General features: G+C 56.1%; 1 protein-coding gene across 3 annotated transcripts in view; it reads right to left on the bottom strand.

The window, feature by feature from the left end:
* The window catches only part of SEPTIN9 (septin 9), a 220,269-nt gene that overhangs the window by 119,142 nt on the left and 78,245 nt on the right, over positions 1-22,882 (bottom strand). The window contains exon 1 of one of the 3 annotated variants that reach the window (XM_003818284.4): positions 8,337-8,593. The exons of the other annotated variants lie outside the window; for them this stretch is intronic. Coding sequence (XP_003818332.1) covers positions 8,337-8,391 — 55 coding nt within the window. The 5' untranslated portion in view covers positions 8,392-8,593. Of the gene's footprint in view, positions 1-8,336; positions 8,594-22,882 lie in introns of those variants that run through there. 3 annotated transcript variants of the gene reach the window in all.

The following is a 22,882-nucleotide window of genomic DNA, read 5'->3' as shown; positions in this document are numbered from 1 at the left end:
GAGCTGGCCCTTGGGGTACCCATGGATGGCTGTTGGATAAACAAATAAGCCAACTGCCTCTCCCACCCCCAGCAATGCTCCTGGCCTGGCAGGGCATTCAGCAGTAATGCTCCTCGAGTGGATCCCAAGGAGCGTCTCTCACCGTGCAGTCTGCACCAGGGATTCCAGCCCTTCATTTTAAACCAAAGGAAAAAACCCAACCCCAGCAAACATACAGAGCACTCCATTCCCTGACCTTTAATGGGGGGCAAGAGGCAGAGGACAGAGGAGAAGACCACCCCTCCAGGCCTGGTTTGGAGCCAGAAAGACTTGTATGCTCTTACTGTAGATAACATCGGTCTCTGGGGGACATAGGGCAGGGGCCTGGCCTGCCCTTCACAGGGAAACTGCCCACCCACGTGGAAAGCAGGGCCAAGGGTCCCTGCTTGGAACCAGCTTCCTGCACATGGGGTGGGGGGTGGGGACAGAAGGAGATCCTGCCTGGACTGCATGGAAATCCACCAGACTGCTGGCTGTTGACCTGGCAGGAGCAGAGCCATCTCCATCTTTCAGGGCCCTGCCTGGGGGAGGGGAGAGGCTAGGTGGCTCTGTCCAGGCCACATTCCCCATGGCCGGGACTGCTCTCTTCCCACCAAAAAGAAAGATGAGACAGGTCCATCCTGAACCTCCTGGAGACAGGAAGGGGGTCTATCTGTGGCCCAGGTGGCTCCCTCCCTCATACCCAAGGGGTCCCGCAAGGAGGTGCCAGGACCCCCAGGCCCTGCCCCAGGGAACTGCTGCCTGCAAAGGCCACAGGTAGAGACAGCCAGGAATGCTCTTCATGCCACTGGCTATGGGTTGGAGGCTGCGAAACCAGGCACAGAATCAGAAAGACCTGCCACAGGCTGCAAAGGGCTCCAGAGAGCTCCAGCCCCTGAGGGGCAGCACTGTGGAAGGGGTGAGAAGGAAAAACCAGCTCCCGGGAACTGCCCATTCAGAGTCTACATAACACCCAGGTGGCACGAGACAACGGCCTACTCCCCACCCCACCCTTCCGCTGTCCCCCAAGACCTGAGTCCCTGGGGGTGCCCCTAGCAGACAGGGGGATGTGGGGTAACTGCCCCCCTCCAACTGTACACCTGGAGGCAACCTACACTCAGATGACCCCTCCGAGGCTGTGGCCAGAGCTTGGGGCAGGGGAGGGGAAGCGGGTGGATGGGAAGGCGAGGGGGACTCTCCCAGGAAAGCCGCTCCAGGTGTCTGCAAGGCTCCATCGCCCACATCTAAGGCACAGGCTCCTGGCTTTGAGGACACAGGAAATTCGATGCCATGTGGGGAGGAGGGCACTGCAATGTATTTAAGGCCAGGCCCCTTGATTTTCTGGATATTGGACAAATGATGGCTTCCCCAGTTGGCCCAGAGATGCCAGGGGTGACAGAATGCCAAAGGCTGTAAGGGGATATTCAGAAATTTCCGAGAAAGAAGATGGACAAGGAAAAAAAAAAAATACAAGAAGCCCAGTAGAGTCTGAGCCCCGCATTCCCGGCCTCCCCCATGGCCACGGGCAATCCCCTGGAGACCCAGCTACGGGAGCAGTGGAGGCAGGCATGGGTGGGGGGGGCGGGCGGTGGGCATGGAGGGGGAGGCGGGCATGCGGGGGGGGGGGGCGGGCCTCGCTGTTTATGGTCCCGGCTGACATCGAGGTCATCTTCTTGTCCCTCTGTCTAAGTTTCTGGGCATTGGCAGGACTTTTAAAAACGACAACAAACTTGAAGTCTCTAGAACTGTCTGCTGGCCCAGTCTAAACGGAGACTCGGGGCTCTGCAGACCAAATTAAACAGCCTGAGCCCAGAAATGCCCCAGGCGCCTGGGGGTGTCTAGGGGCCAACTGGTGGGTCTGTTTGGCTGGAGAGATGACAAATCCTCCCACTTCTGGGACTGTGTTCCAGAGAGTTCCGGACCCTTTGGTCTCATAAGCAACTCAGAGCCTCCAAATTTGGGAAAAACCAAGAGGGCTTTGGAAAGAAAGCCAGTGTTTGACCATTTTTCCTCAGTGGCTTTGTCAAGGGAGAGCACAGGAACTTGGTTTTTGGCTGGGTTTCTGGGATGAATCAAAATAAAAAAAAAAAAAAGTCGGGGGAGGGGGTGGCGGAATCGTCCGGGGCTCCAGCCTAGGCTATACACCAAGGAGACTTCAGAGGAGCAGGCCAGCCCCATCCCCGGCACGGTGACGGAGGGGCATTTGGCTGGCTGGCAAAGGGAAGAGATGGCAACAGTGAGGCCCTGAACCCGGTGGCCAAGCCTCATCCCTGAGTGTGACCTCCGCTGATGCCTGGGCATGTAAGAAATGGGAGGTGGAGAAAGGAGGAGGAGACCCTAGTTCTGCTCTCCCAGCACCAGGCTATCAGGGAACAGCACCTCTCTCCCAACGGGTAGGCAGAGGCCACAGGTTGCCAGGCTGAGAAGTCCCTGGCTCCTACAGACAAATGCACAGTCTGCATATCTGCATTACCCTGGGTGATGGCCATCACGTACGGCCACCATGCACGCTCTCCACCACTAAGACAGCTGACGAGACCAGGTGGCCACTGTGTACCGGGCACTGTGGTGACTGCCTGATACTGACCCCTGGGGGCTCAGGCTCTCGGTGGGTTTGTTTTTCCAGGCACCCAGTCCCCCCTCCACCTCCTGACACCCCGGGCCCAGTGTAGGGGTGTGGGGGTGCTCAGTGGATGGGTCCACGGGCATGGCAAGCAGCACGCAGCCTTGGCCCATCAGCCCTTGGTCTCACCACTAGACAAGATGAGACTGTTCCAGCTGCCAGCCCAGCTCTGCACCACACTTGACTGGGCCCTTGCAGAGGCCTGCTGGATGAGAATGTTCAGGGCAGCAGGCACCACTCCCTGGGACGCACACCCTGCCACAACCGCTTTTCAGGGAAAGGCCGGCCTGCAGAGCCGAACACAGGCTGCCAGCGCCCCCGCTGTCCTCATGGTCCGGTCATCCAGCAAGTGCTCACCTCATTGTCAGCGCTTGGCCCTGCAGATGGGCATATGGTCCACCCATCTGTGACACTCCAGGGTGGGGGTGGGGGTAGAGGGTGGCAGGGAAGACCAGGACAACCGCCCAGTAAGAGGAACCTGCAGCCAACATGACGCCAGCCTCCAGAATGTCAGCCAGGCAGGAAAAGGGGGGTCCCATGGCTGCACTGGGAGCCTGAGTATCTGTCGGGCTCAGAGGGACCCCCAGGCGGGCGCTACTGGCACTGGTGTCTGCCGTGCTTTCCATAATTAGTGGTGACCGTGCTGTCCGGCCTCATTCACACAGTGGCATCACACAGGCCCTTGCCTGAGACCTCCCATCCCCAGATCTGCATATTTAAGCATCCAAACCTACCTGTCCTTTGCAAATGCCCCCTTTTCCCACCCAGATGCCACACCAGCCGTGACACCCACCACACCTGTAGGAGGCAGGACCCGTGCTCAGCGCCATGGGCTGCATCCCAGAGTCCCCCAGCAACCCTCAAAGAGAGCTGTTTCTAACCCCACTTTGCAGGCAGGGAAACAGGCGAAGAAACTGAAGAAACCAAAGCCGCCCAGCTTTCCAATGGCAGAGTGAGGGCGGCCTGGGCATCCCTACGCTGCCATACCCCTCACTCCTCCAAAGCACTGCCCCTCTGGATGCAAACTCTGTCCACTAGCCCCATTCAAAACCTTCCTGGACAGCCACAGCCCACAGAAAGCATTTCCAGCCTGCAGTCACTCAGTCACTGCAGGGGTGTCCTGGCGTTTACCTCCACCTGCCTCTTCCCGGACATCCAGCCCAGAGAACCCACAGCCCCGCTGCAAGGCTGATCACAGTGCATCTGCTGCCTGGGTGCTGTGTATGCCCCCCTCTAAATGAACCAGCTCGTAGTCGGGACAGTGGGTCTGTCTGGCCCTGGGCTCTGAACTCAAAGAGCATCAAGTCAGTGCTGCCAGTGGCTGTGGGACCCGTGTAAGAGGCCTGCCCCCACTCCCCATGGCTCCTGCCTCCCACCACAAAAGCTCAAACTGCAGGGAGGCAGTATTCACAGGACGCCTTCAGTCTTGGCTGAAAGGCAGGATTCATCACGCAAGAGGCCTACTGGCATTAATTAGGGACAGGTCTGCACCTATTACCAAGCAACGGGGCCTTTTTCTCTAGAGAGAAAAGAGGCACCTGAATCCTGCCAGCGCGCCAGCTCCCACGTCCCGGAGGTGTCGGGACTCTCAGACAAGAAGGCATATCCACATGGTCCTTCCCACCCAGAAGCCCGTCCCACAGCCTGCTCTGCCTCCAGAACACAGCTCTGGGGGTCCTCCTCGGGCGACAGTGGGGGCTCGGGAGAAGCTCAGATGCCACACAGCTCTGGGATCTGAGCACGTGGGTCCTGGGCCAGATTGTTTCAACAAACATCATGGACTTTTGGATTCTTTCTCGGTGTGCAAATCTGGTTACAGCAAACACCGCTGAGCAAAGCAGGCCAACAGCTGGTACTTGGAAAGGCTTTTGTTACACAAAGACCCGAGTTGTAATCGTGTTTGCGATAACAGATTTGGCCTGAATTCACGAAAGCACATGCCGTCCGCCAGCCCCGTGCCTCCACCAACCAGAAGGGAGAAAGAGGAAAGGGTCATCCCTCTTGTCACCCTATTACGGGCAGTGGCGGGTGCTGCAGTCACCTGGAGGCCCATTTGTACAGTGGAAAAGTAGAAAATGAGACTCTAAAAATCTCATCAGCCAAATACAAAACATTCTCCTTGCTGCTACGTGGCGGCCTCCACAGAGCCCTAAGACCTTGAAGCTCGGAGACCTATCTTGAAGGGGGAGCAAAGGCGGGATACGGGAAGTTTGAGTCCATGGAAGACACTGATACCCTCTCCATTCCTGGGAACCCTGAGCCTGAAGGACCCGGCCTGAACAGCGGAAGGACTGAATCCCCGTGCAACTCATCGGTGATGGAACATAAAGCCATGGTGCCCTCGGTCCCCAAGACGGGAGGGATGGGGAAGGCCCTGGGTGAAGGGGACAGGCGGGGAAGGAAAAGGTGAAGAGAAAGGTGCTCCCCAGGGAGGGGGTAGATGTGCCCAGGACATGGGACACTGGCAGAATTTTAACTCCGAGCACACACACAGGCCCACGGACAGCTTCCCATCTACTTGTTCCTTGCGGGTGTGTTGTGCCAGCCTGGGCACCTGCCCCTTTCCCCATGCCAGGTCACTTGCCGTCTACCCTGTATATTGCCACTAGTTCTAAGCCTCCCAGAACACCCTGATCAGGGCCCTGTGGCCTCTGTTACAGGATTCCAGGCCTAGACGTCTGCCTGATTGGAAAACTGCCCCCAGAGATGCCGTGGCTCAGAGCTCATCCTGCTTTGGGGGTGGCCCCTGGAGTCTCCGCCCCTCAGCAACCCACATGGTGACAGGCACCCACATCCGCTGGCCTCAGGAACCCTGGGGCCACCATCCCAGCGCTGTAAGGAGCTGGCAGTTTCCTCCCCACCCTTTCGGCCTACCTTGCAGGAACCAAGACACCAGGTGAGCCGCCCCGGGAAAGAGACCTGTGCTCCCACGGCGCTGCTCCTGCGCCCATTCCCAGCCACTCCAGATGCTTCCCGTGGACCAGCTGCACTCCCGGCGGGCATGCCTGGCCCTCCGCAGCCTGGCCCATCTGATCTTCACAGGCAGGCCCCTCCTTATGCCCCAGCCCCCTCTCCAGCCAGCTCATTCCAGCCTCCCCCACTGCTGCTGGCTGCCGCTGGCCAGAAGGCTCTCCTTCCTCTTGCAATCCAATTCCTACTCTCCCTCAAGGTCCGCCTCCTCCATACTGACTTCTCCCCTGCTAGCTAGTGGTGACTTTTCTCTACCCTGATTCGGAAGCTGCCTGCCCACATCACCCCTGGCTGGGCTGAATCACACTCTCTCCTCCACCTCCTTCAATCATCCCTTCCCCACGTCTGTCTGTCCACCCAAGGTTGTCCAACTCCCATATACACACCCCCACACCCTCCAACTATACTCCAGGCTCCTTGGGCACCAGGGAGGGCCACCTTTCCATACCCCAGGTCAGCCCCCATGCACATGCGCACTCATGCACACACACTCTCTCTCACGCCTATCGACTCGGGCCACCTGATGGCTCTAAGACCAGAATTCCCAGCATAACCATTCAGGGCACACAAGGGGGAGACTGATAAACACAGGGAACCAGCAGACTGAGGCCCCACTCCCCGAGACTGAGAAACCTTCCCCCAGAGCCAAAGGATTGCCAACTGCTGCACCAGGATGGTCTCAATGAGCCCATTGTCTTGGACTAAATTACAGGGTCACGAAACTGGCTTGGGAGACAGCCACAGAAGCAGCTCCAGATGGAGGCACATGGGGGCGAGGGTGGAGTTACACCCAGAGACCCAAGGAAGGGGCACTAACAACTTTCATAGTGCAAATGGTGACAGCTGTACAACCAACACAACCCCAAACCCTGGCCTCCCCTCCCGCCACAGGGCTCCCGTTGAGACACGAGAGTTCTTCCCCAGAAATCCCACTGGGGACCCAACACTTTCTGTTAGGAACTGAGAGCAGAGACCTCGATCCCGCAGGCAGGAGGAGAGCTCTGCACAACACAGGGCCTCTCTCCATAAGGGCTTACTGGAAAGTGGTCAGACCGGCTAAGTCGTGCCACTTGGACATTTGGGACAAGGAAGGCCCCTGGAGGAGCGGTCGCAGGGAAGAGTTGCAAAGAGGCAGGGGCAGGGAGGTCACATTCACTCGGGGACTGCAGGAGGCTCAACGGAACACAGTGGACCTAGGGAGACCCCAGTATGAGCATGTGCCCAAAGATGTCCAGATGAGGAGGTGTTGTGGGGGGCGGGGCGGGAACAGCAAGCCCTCCCAGCTCTGCAGACCCAGACTTCCCCTCCCTCTGGGAAGCAGGGATGCAAAGGGATAGAGCCTGAAAAAGGGCTTTCACCACTAAGCTGACAAAGTAACTACGATGTTTCCAGCTCACACTCTGCACAGCGCCAGTGGCCACTGAATCACAACCCCCTCCCGTCCCTTCGCCGCCCCACACCCTCCTCAGGCCCAGCCCTGAAGAACAGCCACTGGCACTCTGCTTGGCGTCCAGCCAAAGTTCTGGTCCCCCAGGAGGCCCCGCCTCCCCCACCCAGATAGGGCTGACCCCAGGTGGGCCGTGTGGGCAGCTGGGCTCAGGACACCCAGATGTCAGCCCTGGTTCTGGCCATGGAGCGGGGAGGACCTCAGGCTGGTCACCTCCCAGCTTGGCCTGACACCTGGACAGTTTGCTCATTTCAACACAGCCTTCCCCCTCCCGGCCCACCAGAGGGCTCTGCCCAAGTCAGCCTAGGAGCCTCTCCGAGGGGCGGGGGCTCCAGGTCCCGGCAGAGGCAGGCCCGCCCCTCAGAAGCCCTGCCCCAGAGCGCTGGAGACCATTGTGTGAGCTTCCCCTTCGCCTGCTGTATTTACTCCCGCGGACGCAGGACGCAGAGCCCCAGCACCGGCAGTCACGAGGACGCAGGAAAGCGCACGCACTCACAGGCTCAGAGATGCGGACGCCAGACCCAGGCTTGGACAGAGCAGCCCCGCAAGTCCCAACACACTTTGTAAACCCCGAAGACAGGAGAGAGCCAAAATACTCTCCCTGCCCGCACGCAGGCCCCTTCTGTCCCCCACGGCCCGATTCTGGGAGGCGGATGAGGATGTCCCCAGGCCTGGATGGGGGCCATGGGACATCCCACTCTGGACCCTGCCACGACCTGGGCTGTGTCCGTTCGGTGCTCCCGGCCCACGGGCTGCACAACTTGGCGGCCCCGAAACTGGCGTGGGGGAGGGGAGGGCTGTCCACTCAGTCGGAGGTGAGGAACGACCTCCCTATCCCGTTGCCGGGTCCAAGCGGGACCCGAGAGCCGCCGGGGAGAGCCAAAGGGAGGGGACCGATGGATTTCCCAGAGTGAAACTGTGCGTCCTGGAGAGTTCCGAGGCAGCCTCGCGAGCCCTCGAGGAGGTCGCTGTCGCTCGGCAAACACAAACAACAATAAAAGGAAGGAAACCCAGGCAGCAGTGCGCAGAACGAGCGCAGGGTCCTGTGAGGGCGCGCAGGGTCTACGCGGGTCCCCCTAACAGGGTCCCCCACGTAGGCAGCGCGGGCACGGGGCCGGGGACGCGCGGCGCTCTCGGCGGGAGGGCGCCTGGATTAGGGGTCCCGTCTCCCCTCAGCGCACCCCCATCTCCCCTCAGCGCACCCCCGTCCCGCGCCAGGCCCACCCGCAGGGTCCTCTCCAGCACGTCCGCGGCCGCAGCAGCCAGCCCAGCACCCACCTTCGAAGTCCGAAATGATCCCATCCAGCTGCGCGTTGACCGCGGGGTCCGACATGGTGGCTGGTGGGCAGCGGGTCGCGCGGAGGGCAGCGGCGAGGAAGCGCCCCCGGCGGGGCCCGGGCCCTGCGCGCTGGCTGGGGCGCCGCGCCCGCGCTCTTGCAGTGCAGAGCTAGCCGCCGGAGGAGCCCCTAGGCCCCCTGGCTCAGCTGAATGAATGGGGGAGGAAGGCGGGCGCCGGCCCCTCCCCGCGCGCTGCGCCCCCGCCCCGCCCCCGCCTCCCGGGCGGATCAGGTTCCCGCACCCGCACCGGCCTCCCTGTCTCGCACTGGCTGCTCCGCCCGCCTGTCAAGGCCAGGCCTGGGGGGCTGGGGCCCGAGCGGCCGCTGGGGGACAGTCCTGGGCACACGACCGGAGCGCCCCCCTCCTCCCCGCCTGGCCCGCGCCCAGGGGACGGCGAGAGACGCGGCCTCAGCCCCTCCCCCCGGGCGCCCCGCTGCGGCCAGATGTGGGCGGATGTGGAGGCCGGGCCATGGCGAGGAGGGCGGGCGCCCAGAGGGGAAGAGATTCCTCCCCTTCCCCGGGCGCAGGGTCCTTCTGCAGGAGGCTGTATTTGGGCAGCCAAACAAAGTTCTCTGTCACGGCCGCCACGCGCTCTGCGCCTGCAAGGGTTAAGCGGCAGCGCACGCGGCTGGCAGGCAGGATCCCAGCCTGTGGGCTCAAGAGCCGAGGGGCGCAGGGCGAACATGCGAGTCCCATGGCACCAGCGAGAGGCCACCAACTCCCACCCACCGAGGGCACCCCTGCAGCTAACACCCCCACCACGACCACCGCCCCGGGGGCCACTGCTGCACCCTCCTGGGTGAGCCCTGGAGAAGGCACTGTCCGGGAGAAGGGGCACAGGGCGGGGATGGAACACGGCTGTCAGAGAAGCCAGGGACGGGCGACGCCTCCCTTCCTCCACAATAAGGGCCTCCTGAGAGCAGGAAGTAGACCTTGTCAGGAGCAGACGTTTCCGAAGGAAGGTGTGAAGGAAGGAGCTAGGCAGTGAGTGAGCAGAAAGGGAGCTGCCCCAAGGGCTTCTCCCTCCCTTCTGGGCCCTAACCTGAGGCCTAGCCTTCCCTCCAGGCCAGCGGTCTCTACCCTTAAACTCTATCATCTACAAGGCAGGCAGGGCCGAGGGGCTGGGGTAGACCTGGGGACCCGGGTTAGACACAGAACTTGAGAAGCAACAGGCTCTCATCCTCAAGAAGGGCCCCCCAGGTCTGTCACCTACAAGAGAGAGAGGCGCTTCTTCCACTCGCCCTGGAAAGCCAGAAACCCACTCCTGCATGATGTCCCTGTCACCCCGTCCCTTAGACCCTCGGCTTCTGCCCAGAGTCAGGGGCCATGTGAGAATTCACAGCATGGAACAACACCCCCACTCCCGCAGCAGCAGCCTGCAACGCTACAACTGCACTCCGGTCCCTTGAATGTGTGGCCGGGGAGCGCCTGACAGCTCATCCTGGGTCTGAGGTCGCTCGCTGCCCACTTGCCCCTCCCCACCCCCTCTGTAATATCCCAAATGTGCAGGGATGCTGAGACTCTCCAGCCATTCTTGAGAGGCGGGGGGCGGGGGTCTCTTGCGGAAAATGTTCTAGGTTTGGGTGGCTTTTTAAGTAGATGAAATCAAGTCCTTCCTTTTTAAGAAAAGCAGGCACTCCCTCCCTCATGCTTTGGATATTTTGAACTATTTTCAACCAAGTGAGTTTGTGGACATGGGAACTGCAAAACCACAGACATTTCAGATGCGTGCACACCCTCGTCGGCCTGGGAGCCCGGGTTTCAGAAATGCAGCCATTGCTGCCATTAATAGCACCCCGTATCTTCCACGCCAGGCCAGGGTATGTCTTGTCTGAACTCCAGCACCTGGGCCTATCGGATAGTCCAGCCCCTACTGGGCCACCTGTCCACGCCGTATTTGGGGATTTGGGGGTCCAGTACCTAAGAAACTCAGCCCAACAACACAGCCCCCTGGGAAGATGCCGGGTCCGGCACAACAGCCATCCTAAGCCACAGCATTATTCTCGAGTGTTTTTCTAAAAAGCACCTGGTGAGTGTGGACACACCCATGCAATTGTTCTTTCCCAGGGCTGGCATGGAATTCCACCAGATTAGCACAGGGTCAGCCAATTGTACATTCTCCGTCTCCACGCACAGTGCAGCAAACATATTTAGTTCCCTGGGGAGCGCCGCCAGGGTGCACACCTCACCAAAATGGGAACCCAAGGGACAATGGCAGGAGAGCAGCCAGAAAGTGCCCATGCCTGCGTGACTGTGCTCAGAGCCCACCGGCTCCAGCCCCAGCCACTGCCCCTTCAATGTAATCACTCAGAGCCACATGACCAGGCCTAGAAACCTCCAGGTAAGGAGGTTCCCCGAGCTCTTTCAGGAAACCCAAATCAGGGCTTGGCCATACTCCCAGCCAGGAAGTTCACCCTCGTATCTAACCAACTGCTCTAATTGTACATCATTTATTTCCTTCTTTTTCCTGTCCTCAGAGGAGATGGGAAACAGCTGGGCACCACCCTTCAAGTCATAATTACCTTTTCCAAATTCAAGGACAATCCAGTTGCTCCTTGGCCTCCTCTTTCTCAGCCTAAATCATCTTTCCCTAGCCCTTTAATCATATCCCGAGCTGTCCTTTGATCATAGCTAAGGGCTGGGTCCAGTCTGGGGCTCAAGGATTTTAATAAGGCCTGATTGCTACAGGATAGTGAGGAGGCCCCCCACCCCCCTTTCCTAGGGCCTCAGGGCCTGGACACACAGTCCCAGAAGGGGCACTGGGCAGAGAAGATGCACGTCGGCAGCAGAGAGGAAACTGAGCTGAAATTTGGCAAGAACAAAAGAACTATAAAGGCCTGTGCATCCAGCAAGATGCATTCTTCCAAGGTCACAAAAGAAGGCAAGAGCGACTGTGGGCCTGGCCAAAGGGACCACCTGCATCTTCAGTGCACAACAAGACCTACAGTGGGCTGGTGATCCCCCCCAAAACAAAGATATGCCCACTTGGAACCTCAAATGTGACCTGATTCTGTTTAAGGGTCTCTGCAGAAAGAATTTAGGCAAGGATCTCAAGATAAGGTGGGCCCTAAATTCAATGCTGTATCCTTCTAAGAGACAGAAAAGAAAGTACAGAGACACAGAAAAAGGCCTTGCGAAGACAGAGGCAGAGACCAGAGTGATGCAGCCACAGGCCAAGGAACACCTGGGGCCACCAGAAGCTGGAAGAGGCAAAGAAAGGTTTTCCCCTGGAGTCTTCAGAGGAAGCTGGCCCTGCTGGCACCTTGATTTCAGACTTCTGGCCTCCAGAACTGTGAGAGGACACATTCCCCTTGCTATAAGCCACCCAGTTTCGACAGTTGTTATAGCAGCCAGGAGAAACTCGTGCCTTATTCCCATCTGCATCATGCCTTGAGGTCAAAGCTTCATACAGCAAAGATGTCTAAGCAATCACAAACCTCCTGTGGGTAGCCCACCCATCCAGCAGATCACTGTCCCAAGGGAAGGGGGATGGGGACAGGGAAGAGAGCCATAGGAAGCCCCTGCACGCCTTTCTGGAAATGGGAAGGAGCAGGTCTGGAGAGAAACCCCACAGGTCAGGCCCCAGGGAAATGAAGCTTACAAAGCGTGGGAACGGAGTGGGGAGGAAATCCACGAGGAAGCAGCGTTTGGCGCACACATCCATATCCATGACCCCAATCCAGGCACAGCCTCCATGGAGAGGCTCGCTGGAAGGGAAGCAAAAGGGGCTCAGGGAGCGAAGGAAGGTGGGGGGCTCTCTCCCAGCAACACTGAGGCTCCAGATGGGACCCCCCATTAGGTGGCGGGCTGTGTCCTCATAGACAGAGACTTTCCAAGGGCAGGGCCCAGATGGTCTTATCTCTGCATGGCCTGACACAAAGTAAGCCTCCCAGAGCTGCCGAGCCCTGGGTCCGTCAGTGGCAGAGCCTTCCACAGCCCCTCAAGTTCCCACAGCCCCTCATCTTAGGAAACGGCGCTACCATCCACCTAGTTGCTCAAGCCAAGTCTCCAGGCACCACTGTTGACTCCTCTCTTTCCCTCACCCTCAGCATCCAAACCATGGTGCGTTTCTACCTCTAGTCTCTCTGCGAATCAGTCTAAACCTCCCTCCTCCAGTAGTGTGCCAGTTAACGGTCAACAACCGGCCACCTGGGGCCAGCGAAAGCAACAACACTCAGTTTCCCGATTTGTAGCGCTTGCCTATTCCTGTGGTGTCAATATTCCTGCCTTGGCCAATTTCTTTCTTTTCTTTTCTTTTTTGACAGGGTCTCACTCTGTCACCCAGTCTGGAGTGCAGTGGGGCAATCCTGGCTCACTGCAAACTCCACCTCCCAGGTTCAAGTGATTCTCCCACCTCAGCCTCCCAAGTAGCTGGGATTACAGGCACCCGCCACCACTCCTGGCTAATTTTTGTATTTTTACTAGAGATGACAATTCACCATGTTGGCCAGGCTGGTTTTGAACTCAGATGATCTGCCTGCCTTGGCCTCCCAAAGTGCTGGGATTACAGGCATGAGCCATCGTGCCCAGCTGGCCAATTTCAAGTTATCTGTATGACATCATTGGAGGTGAGACTGAGAAGAGATGTTTATTCACCAACAATATAGTGTTTCTATCGTACAAATACAACCTCAAGAACATAACCGCAACAGGACAGACAATAGTTAAATGTTGCAAAAAACCTAAGAGGTGATGAAAGTTGTGTATTTATTATCTTTTGTTTTAAATGTAATTACTTATAAGTAATTTTTTAATGTTTTGCTTAATTTTTCCTTCATAACTTGTAATTTAATTCATATTGTATAAATCTATCATTTTTCTAATAGAGCAATGCATTTTTACTGTGATAAAATATATGTAATATAAAATTTACCATTTTAGGCCAGCCACCATGGCTCACGCCTGTAATCCCAGCACTTTGGAAGGCCAAGGTGGGAGGATCACCTGAGGTCAGGAGTTCGAGACCAGCCTGGCCAACATGGTAAAACCCTGTCTCTACTAAAAATACAAAAATCAGCCGGGCGTGGTGGCAAACGCCTATAATCCCAGCTCTCTGGGAGGCTGAGGCACGAGAATCGCCTGAACCTGGGAGGCGGAGGTTACAGTGAGCCAAGATCACGCCAGTGCACTCCAGCCTGGGCGACAGAGCGAGACTCCGTCTCAAAAAAAAAAAACAACAAATTTACCATTTTAACCAAGTTTCCATGTTCAGTGACATTAAGTACATTCACATTGTACACCCATCAACACCATCCACCTCCGAAACTTCTTCCAACTTCCCAAACTGAAACTCTGTCCTCATTAAACAATAACTCCCCATCCTTCCTTCCCCTAGCTGCTGGCAACCGTCATTCCAATTTCTCTATGAATTTGACTTCACATAAGTGAAATCATACAATATTTGTCCTTGTGAGACAGGCTTACGTAGCATGAGGTCTTCAAGGTTCATTATTCAAGGTTCACATGTAGTGACAGAATTCCATTCCTTTTGAAGGCTGAATGATATTCCACTGTGTGTACACACACTTTGTATATCCATTGCTTCCACATTTGAGCAATTGAGAGTAAAGCTGCTACAAACATGGGTGTGCAAATATTTGTTCAAGTCCTTGCTTTTATTATTTTATTATTATTATTTTATTTATTATTAGCATTATTATTATTTTAGACAGTCTCACTCTGTCGCCCGGGCTGTAGTGTAGTGGCGTGATCTTGGCTCACTGCAACCTCCGCCTCCCAGATTGGAGCAATTCTCCTGCCTCAGCCTCCCGAGTAGCTGGGATTACAGGCACCCGCTACCATGCCCGGCTAATTTTTGTTTTTTTAGTAGAGATGGGGTTTCACCGTGTTGGCCAGGGTAGTCTCGAACTCCTGGCCTCAAGTGATCCATCCTCCTCGGCCTCCCAAAGTGCTGGGATTACAGACGTGAGCCACTGCGCCCAGCCATCACTTTAGTCTTAAACATCACAGCAACTCTCCCATTGTCCCATGAGACCCCTTGAGACAGTGGCTTTAGGGACTCCACACACACCTGTTCGATCCTGTGCAATGACAAAGCGCAGTTTCCTTTGCAGAATGGCAGAGTCGGGAGACTCCTGATGGGGCATGAGCCCAAAGGGGCAGAGGGGACGTTCAGAACACACATGGATTCTTCATGTGCGTTCTGCCAGCCACCAAGCAGACCTGCCCCAGCCTCGACATGCCCAGGATCACAGACAGTGCATGGTTTCCACCTGGGCCAAGCCCCCGGAACCCCTTCTCTCTTTACATCACCTGTACTGGGAGCAGCCACCAGGCTGTGGACCACTAAGTCTCTTTCAGGCCACCTGAGTTTGCATTTCCCCATTCAGCCTGACTGAGCCGGTGTGCGGCTACCACACCCCATCACACCCTCTGCCTGGCCGATTCAATGCAACCATAAGGTTTCACTCAAAGAAGCACATGACCAATCTGTTCCCCAGACTTCCCAGTGATCCCCCCAGCCTGCTTTGTGCAGAACATTTACAGCAAAACCTGACCACAGCGGCCTGAGCTCTTATCTCCAAGGCAGGGGACTTTTTAAACAAAGTATTAGTGTTCTAAATTCATGCTCTCCCAAGGAGGCTCCTGGCCTTCAGCACAGCAAATGCTCTGCTCCATGGCTCCCCGGTTCCCCACCCCCACCTCATCCGAGCTCCCCGCTCCGGCACTTGGGACTGAATCAGCTTGGAGTTCCCCAGCCCTGCTGCCTGCTGGCTCTGATGATACCACCAGGGACTGCAGCACTGCCTGGACCTTCTGTTGCTACATTTTATTGCAATAACATCCAACCTGATGGAACCCTGGGAGCAAGTGGCGGGGGCAGGGGTGGTGGTGGTCAGGGGCTGCACACACACAGGACAGAAGGACTGAAGGACTGGGTGGAAAGTATGACCCCTCCAAGATGATCCCTCTCCAGCAGAACCCCGGCTGTGCCTCCTGAACAGCATTTGTTTATTTGCACACCCGGTGAGCTTTTTGATTAGCAAATTCAGATGCCTGGGAGGCCACCAGTGGCTCTGCTGAGGTATAACCCAGACATGACAGCTCATGTTTTCTTCCTGATCCTTCTCTCTTCACACAGTCCCATGACCAGAGCGTTCCTCCTACTCCTGTTCCTACTCCAGCCCCACAAGACACAGTCTGGAAATGGCTAAAGTCTCCAACTTCCTAGCACCCGTCTGAGACTGGAGTACAAAAATGAGATGGGGACACAGTATCCCATGGACACCAGTGATGGAAAAAAACCCTCTGACCCTTCCGGGAGCTCTGCAAAGTCACACTAGGGGACAAGAAGGAGTGGCCAGCCTGGCACCGACCCAGCCTCAAAGCAGCCAGTCACTAAAGCACACAGCTGGTACCTCCTCACCCCCAGGGTACCAGGAGGCTTGGCTAGAACTCGTGCCAGCCAGGAGAAACAGGCTGTCCCTGGGGCCCTTGGTGTCCTGGCCTCCCTACTGTTTTCCTCAAGAAGGCACCCTGCTCTGTGGGGTCTGAGGCTGCAGGCAACTTGCCACCGATGCAGTGCAGGGATGAGGGCTGAGTCACCAGCCTGCCCTAGTTCCACGTCAGCAGGAACAACAGGGACTCAAGCAGAGAAGAAAGCATTTATTTTCAAAGTCACCACAGTGACTGAGGCGACGTGGTCCCCAGGGAGCTCTCCTCCCTGCTGGCCCTCTGTGGACCGCGGCTCCATGTTCTAACAATGCCTCTGCCCATCCCGTAAGGCCCAGCAGGTGGAAGGAAAGAGGGTGGAGGTTGGGAGTGGCAGCCTGGCAACCCGGGAAGGGCAGGGAGCAGGAACATGCCCTCCCTCTTCTGCACCCGCTCAGAAGGCTCCACAGGGCCGGTCCTGCCATCCACAATCCCAGGGAGATCCTCCCTCAATGCCTGCCCTATAAATGCCCATCCACCCTACACTTGAACACCTCCAGTTACAGGGAGCTCAGTACCTACCTATGCCATTCATTCTATCTTTGGCTGTTCAAAAAAGAGAAAAGAGAGAGAAAGAAAAGATAGGAAAGACAGAGAAAGGGGGAAAGAGAGAGAGAGAGGAAAGAAAGAAAGAGGAAAGAATAAGAAAGGAAGAAAAGAAAAAGGAAGGGAACGGAAGGGAAGGAAGGGAGGGAAGAAAGAGAGAAAGAGGTACAAACAAGGCGGGCTTCATGGAGCAGAGACTCAATAAGGGAGCAAAATACATCTGCAGTCAGGCTGTAGATGGATTTCTACAGGAGCGCATATCCACTCTACTCTTTCCGGAACAGAAAAGTGGAAAGAAGATGTAGCAGTGTGGGTAGGTGGCGGCTCTTTCTGGGGACCTGGAATTTGGGGCATCGGCCCCCTTGGTTTTGAGAAGGAGACTAAGATCACCAACATCCACAGTGGAGACCGAACCACATAAGGGCTGGGGACATCGTCTCTTCTGCGTCTCTAACAAAGACCCGATGCTCTGACTATGGGAACCTGTGGGAGAAGAAACAAAACTGGCTCTGGGGCCCTTTAGAGAACTGGTTTTCCATCCAGTGGTGGTTTTGAAGAAATTTCTGGAGCCAGCCTCAGCGGCCTGGGCCTGCACAGCTGAGACTGTCCCTGGAAGCTGAGTGGAAGTGGGGAGCCTCCAGGCACAGCTGGGCTCTGCTCCCCACCTCAGCCAGCAGCCCCAGGACTTCTGGGTGCTCCAGAGCTTTCTCCAGAGGGCAAATCCAGAGTATGAGGGAGCGGGGAGATGCCCAGAGTTGGGGGGCCCCTGCCCGTCTCTGCCCCTAGCCTCGCTGACCTGAACAGGGAGGCCATGGGTGTTCAGGGGTAGAACTGTGGGCTGGCAAGCCCCCAGCCCTGGTCTCTTCCTGCCCCCCTCTCCTCACTGCCACTGACCATCTCTGGCTACGTGTTGACACCTCCACAGGATGATGGAGAAAAGAGAAGAGGAACCTCTCCGCTCTGCCCAGCACACTCCAAAGAGGCTCCAGTGCAAAGGCACCAACGTTCACAGCCAAATGTGTGTGGGGGTTCCCCAGGGGTGGGACGCTTCCACTCCATTCCAGTCTGCCATGAACCAACAGAAGGTTTTATGTCACCAAATATACCCCATTAACAAATTACCCTAACACCCAGTAAAAAAATAAACAAAAATGCATGCACCCCGTGCCCTGCAGTGCCCCCATGCCGCACCCCTCTTTGCACCTGAGCCTCGGCTCGCGCTCTTGGCCTGCCGCCTTGGGAACAGAACGCTCTGCGTGGGAGGCAGACAGGAAGTGCGGGGTGCGCAGGCTGGGCCCCTCCAGACAATCTGGTATTGCTTTCCCCAGATAATGAAATCTTCCCCACCCTGAGTGTCTCTGGAAGCCAGCCGGCAGCCAGATCAACCTAAATGAACCATTTGTCCCTCCTGTGAAGTGACCTCAGGGACGTAATGGGTTTGTTATTAACACAGTCCCCCTCGCACTCTGTTCTCCGCCCTCACTTTTCTCCCCCTGCATGAGTCACTGGCCACGATGACTCGGCCCAGCCAAGGGACCTGCCCAGCTCTGGCCAGGCTATGTGAGAGACAGCACAAAGGACCAAGGCTGCCGGACCCAGGCCAGAGGCTGAGGGCCACACGGACCCCCTGGAGTGTCTGTAACTGGGGACTCCTAAGGCTGCTCCTTGGTTCTGGGGACCTGTCCACTTGGGGACAGTCTTAAGGGAGACTCTTAAAAGCAGGGAGCCAAAAGGGTGAACTAATACAGAAACATTGAGGGCCAGGGAGAACTTGAAGATGGGCTCGGCTGGGCACAGTGGCTCATGCCTGTAATCCCAGCACTTTGGGAGGCCAAGGTGGGCGGATCACCTGAGGTCAGGAATTCGAGACCAGCCTGGCCAACATGGTGAAACACCATCTCTACTAAAAATACAAAAATTAGCCGGGTGTGGTGGCAGGTGCCTGTAATCCCAGCTACTCAGGAGGCTGAGGCAGGAGGATTGCTTGAATGCAGGAGGCAGAGGTGGTAGTGAGCCAAGATTACACCACTACACTCCAGCCTGGGCAACAGAGTGAGACTCCATCTCAAAAAAAAAAAAAAAAAAAAGACAGGCCCAAGGCCTGGAGAGCCAGAAGTCACCTTCCCACCTCTGGGTGGCCCACTTTGAGACTGTATCACGTCAGAGAAAGTTGCGGGAGTGTCTGTTTGTAATTCATAAGCAACACTGTTTCCTTCTCCCACTAGCTCCTGGCTCTAGCAGGCCCCTGACTCGTGCCTTCCCCAGGGTCTTGGGTCCCCCCAAGCTGGACTCCCGGCTGTTGGTGGGATGACCATGTGACCTGTCACTTCCCTGCCCACCGTCCTGGGCAGCTTCCGTCACCTGGTGCATACAGAGTGAGAGCTCAGCAAGGCCGGGGCGGCCGATCTCCTGCCGGTCACATCTGCCTCCTCTCACGCCGCTTCTCCCCGCCTTGGTCATGCCCAGGGGCTCACAGTTCCCCACAAGCCAGGTGCCAGACCTCTGTGCCTGCCCTATCCTGTTCCCTCTGCCTGGTGGGCCCCTCCCACCCTCCCTGGCCTGACTCAGGCCTGATCTGTCTTCAGGTCTCAGCTCAGAGGCTGCTTCTTCTAGGAAGCCTTCCTGGGATCGTCAGATGAAGGGATTCTCCTCTGGACCCTTCTTCTATTTTCACAGCCTCAGGAGCAGCCTCTAACTCAGGCCTTACTGAGTTAGTGTGGCATCCAGGAGAGCCACAAGCGTGTGACGAACGTGTTGAAGCCTTTTTAAAAGCTGAAGGAGCCCTGTGAACACACAGCAGCATCAGCTCAGACTGCGAAGGCACAGGGGAGTCAGCCTCCTTCAGCCTCGTCTGCCCCTGGCCTTCCTCTTGAGGAGGTGGGAGCCAGTCAGCTGGGATCAGGAGGTGGGCTTCGTGGAGCAGAGACTCAATAAGGGAACAAAATAAATTAGAGAATTCTTTTGCTGCAAGGAACCTAGACAAGGAGCACCCAGTCAGAGGAGGAAGGAAGAGACCGGCAGCAGACCTCCCTTGCCCCAGCAGTCCTGCAAGCCAGATAGGCCAACTTCTCAGCACAGCTGTTCTCCAGCACAGAGAAATTTCTCACCTTCAGCAACAGGGTGGGAACATTCCCAGACAGGGCCACGGCTACTCTGGTCACAGGGACCATGGAGTCTGAGTCTCTGTGGCTTGTCCCATCCATGTGGCCACAGATCTTGAGCACACATCTGGAGCTACAGAGCCCAAAGGGCAGGGCAGGGCAGGGAATCTGCCTGATTGGTGAAGGCCACCCCACCATCTGGAGTACAGGCCTCTGCCCCCAAATCCACGTGGAGCCTCCGATACGGGGCATCGATTTCAAGGAGGTGAATATGGACATTCAAGGCCAGTGAATGGCCAGGTGTCAACACATCGACAGGCCCTTGGCCCCTCCCCCAACACTGAGGGTAGGAAACAAACGGGGTCTACATGGTGCATATGGTCTCCAGAGCCAGCAAGGTGTGCAAGACCCGGCAGCTGAGAAAACTGACCACTCGGCCGGGCGCGGTGGCTCACGCCTGTAATCCCAGGACTTTGGGAGGCCGAGGCGGGCGGATCACGAGGTCAGGAGATCGAGACCATCCTGGCTAACACGGTGAAACCCTGTCTCTACTAAAAATACAAAAAATTAGCCGGGCGCGGTGGCAGGCGCCTGTAGTCCCAGCTACTCTGGAGGCTGAGGCGGGAGAATGGCGTGAACCCGGGAGGCGGAGCTTGCAGTGAGCCGAGATAGCGCCACTGCACTCCAGCCTGGGCGAAAGAGCGAGACTCCATCTCAAAAAAAAAAAAAGAAAGAAAAGAGAACTGACCACTCAATTATGAATAAGCTAGAACATTTATCCAGCAAAAAAAAAAAAAAAAAAAAGCTTTGTCCAATTGGGGACCTAAAATCTCAGGACCTATGTCCCCTTCCTGTAGAGCCACATCACTTTCCTAATGCCCGCCCTCGATCCCACCTGCCTGCCAAGCTTCAGGTATCCAGAACACAGCATGACAGCAAGCTCTGTGATTCCCACAGGTTTTCCCAACCTACCCCAGGCATAGCTACATCTTTAGTTCTGAGCAGCAGGGAGTGACATGCAGAATGGTCACCCAGACAGAGAAAGACCTTCAAAAGGAGGGCAGGCTCTGTCCCGCAGGCAGTACCTATTGACACAGACATCAGTAGGCAAATCTTTCAGGAAGATTTTCATTAAGAAAGAATGAAAGAGGCCGAGTGCGGTGGCTCACGCCTGTAATCCCAGCACTTTGGGAGGCCAAGGCGGGTGGATCACCTTAGGTAAGGAGTTCGAGACCAGCCTGGCCAATGTGGTGAAACCCTGTCTCTACTAAAAATACAAAATTTAGCTGGACGTGGTGGTGGGCACCTGTAATCCCAGCTACGTGGGAGGCTGAGGCAGGAGAATCACTTGATCCCAGGAGGCAGAGGTTGCAGTGAGCCAGGATCACACCACTGCACTCCAGCCTGGGCAACAGAGAGAGACCCCATCTCAAAAAAAAAAAAGGATGAAAGACAAACAAGGCTGAAACTGGCAGGCTGGTACATTTCTAACAACCTACCCTAGGCCGGGCGCAGTGGCATAATGCCAGCATTTTGGGAGGCCGAGGAGGGCAGATCACGAGGTCAGGAGATCGAGACCATCCTGGCTAACACGGTGAAACCCCATCTCTACTAAAAATACAAAAAATTAGCCGGGTGTGGTGGCGGGCGCCTATAGTCCCAGCTACTCTGGAAGCTCAGGCAGGAGAATGGTGTGAACCGGGGAGGCGGAGCTTGCAGTGAGCGGAGATTGCATCACTCCACTCCAGCCTGGGCGACAGAGCAAGACTCTGTCTCAAAAAAAAAAGAAACAAAAAAACAAAAACAAAAACAAAAAACAACCTACCCTAGTAGGGAGCAGGAGATAAGGCCTGATATGTAGTGTTTGCCAATTCCTGTGGTGTAAATACACCCACTGTGGCAAATTTCAAGCTACAAACAGGACATCACTAAACACAGAGTTGGGAAAAGACGTGCACACCACTGGATAAAACGCTCAGGCAGCTACGGCTTATTCTTCCCTGGGAAGGGGGGTATGTCTAGAATGCCCTTTACTATGGAGAATGACTGTGGCAAATAGGGTTCAACTGGCAGGCTGACCCAATCAACTGCCCACTGACGTGATGTGGGGCAGGTTTCTGAGGCTGCCTCCATGCTCAGGGAAGAAGGTGGCCATGTGGCTACAGATCTGGCCCTGGGTTTGCTTTTTTTTTTTTTTTTTTGAGACAGAGTTTTGCTTTTTTTCTCCAGGCTGGAGTGCAATGGTGTGATCTTGGCTCACTGCAACCTCTGCCTCCTGGGTTCAAGCAATTCTCCTGCCTCAGCCTCCTGAGTAGCTGGGATCACAAGTGCGCACCACCATGCCCAGCTAATTTTGTATTTGTAGTACAGATGGGGCTGTTGGCCAGGCTAGTCTCAAACTCCTGACCTCAGGTGATCCACCCACCTTGGCCTCCCAAAGTGCCAGGATTACAGGCATGAGCCACTGCGCCCACCCGGGTTTGCTATCTTGAGGATACATCTGGAGTTATGTGCTCATGATTTTCTTTTCCATTTTAAAACTTTGATTTTATTTTATTGTTTTTAGAGACAGGTCCTGCTCTGTCACCTAGGCTGGAGTGCAGTGGTGCAATCATAGCTCACTGCAGCCTCGAACTCCTGGGCTCAAGCGATCCTCCCATCTCAGCCTCTCAAGTAGCTGGGGCTGGGTCTACAGGTGCCACCACACTCAGCTACATTTTGTATTTTCCTGCAGAGACAGGGTCTTGCAATTTGCCCAAACTGGTCTCAAACTCCTGGCCCCAAGCAATCTTCCCACACTCAGCCTCACAAAGTGCTGGGATTATAGATGTCAGCCAGTGCACCCAGCAGCCATCATGATTGACTGGTGACGTCTGTTCCAGCTCCAGGATGAAAGAGCAGTAGCACTTCAGCCAAGCGTTTGTGGTTCCTGATTGGAAGACGTTTTTCTTGCCCCTTAAGCACAGTGCAGATGCCACCTCCTTGGTAAGCTCTTTTCCAATCTTACTTTCTCCCTGGCATAGGACCTGCCACAGCTCTGTTCATACAAAAGTGCATGTGGTACAGATGCTAGCTGTTTCCCCAATATCTGAGCTCCCTCTTTTCTATAGTAACTGAAGTTTTGGTTGTGCACATGGAAGCCCAGCTGAAGAATACATTGCTCAGCCTCCCTGATGACAGAAGCGGCCATACAACTGGGTTCTGGCCAGTGGGAAGGAGCTGAAGTGTTTAACTTTCAGGTCATGCCCTTAAAAATAAAGAGGGACACTTGCCCTTTCCCCTCTCCCTTCTTCCCTTCCCTCTGGCTGGAGTGCAGACATGACGGCAGGAGCTGGAACCATCTCAGCTCAAGAGATGGAAGCTGCGTGTTGAGGATGCACCAAAGGA

This window comes from Pan paniscus, chromosome 19, assembly GCF_029289425.2.
Source record: "Pan paniscus chromosome 19, NHGRI_mPanPan1-v2.0_pri, whole genome shotgun sequence".
In the NCBI taxonomy this organism is placed as follows: Eukaryota; Metazoa; Chordata; class Mammalia; order Primates; family Hominidae; genus Pan; species Pan paniscus.
The sequence above is the reverse complement of the archived record's forward strand: the minus strand, read 5'-3'. Positions and strand labels throughout refer to the sequence as shown.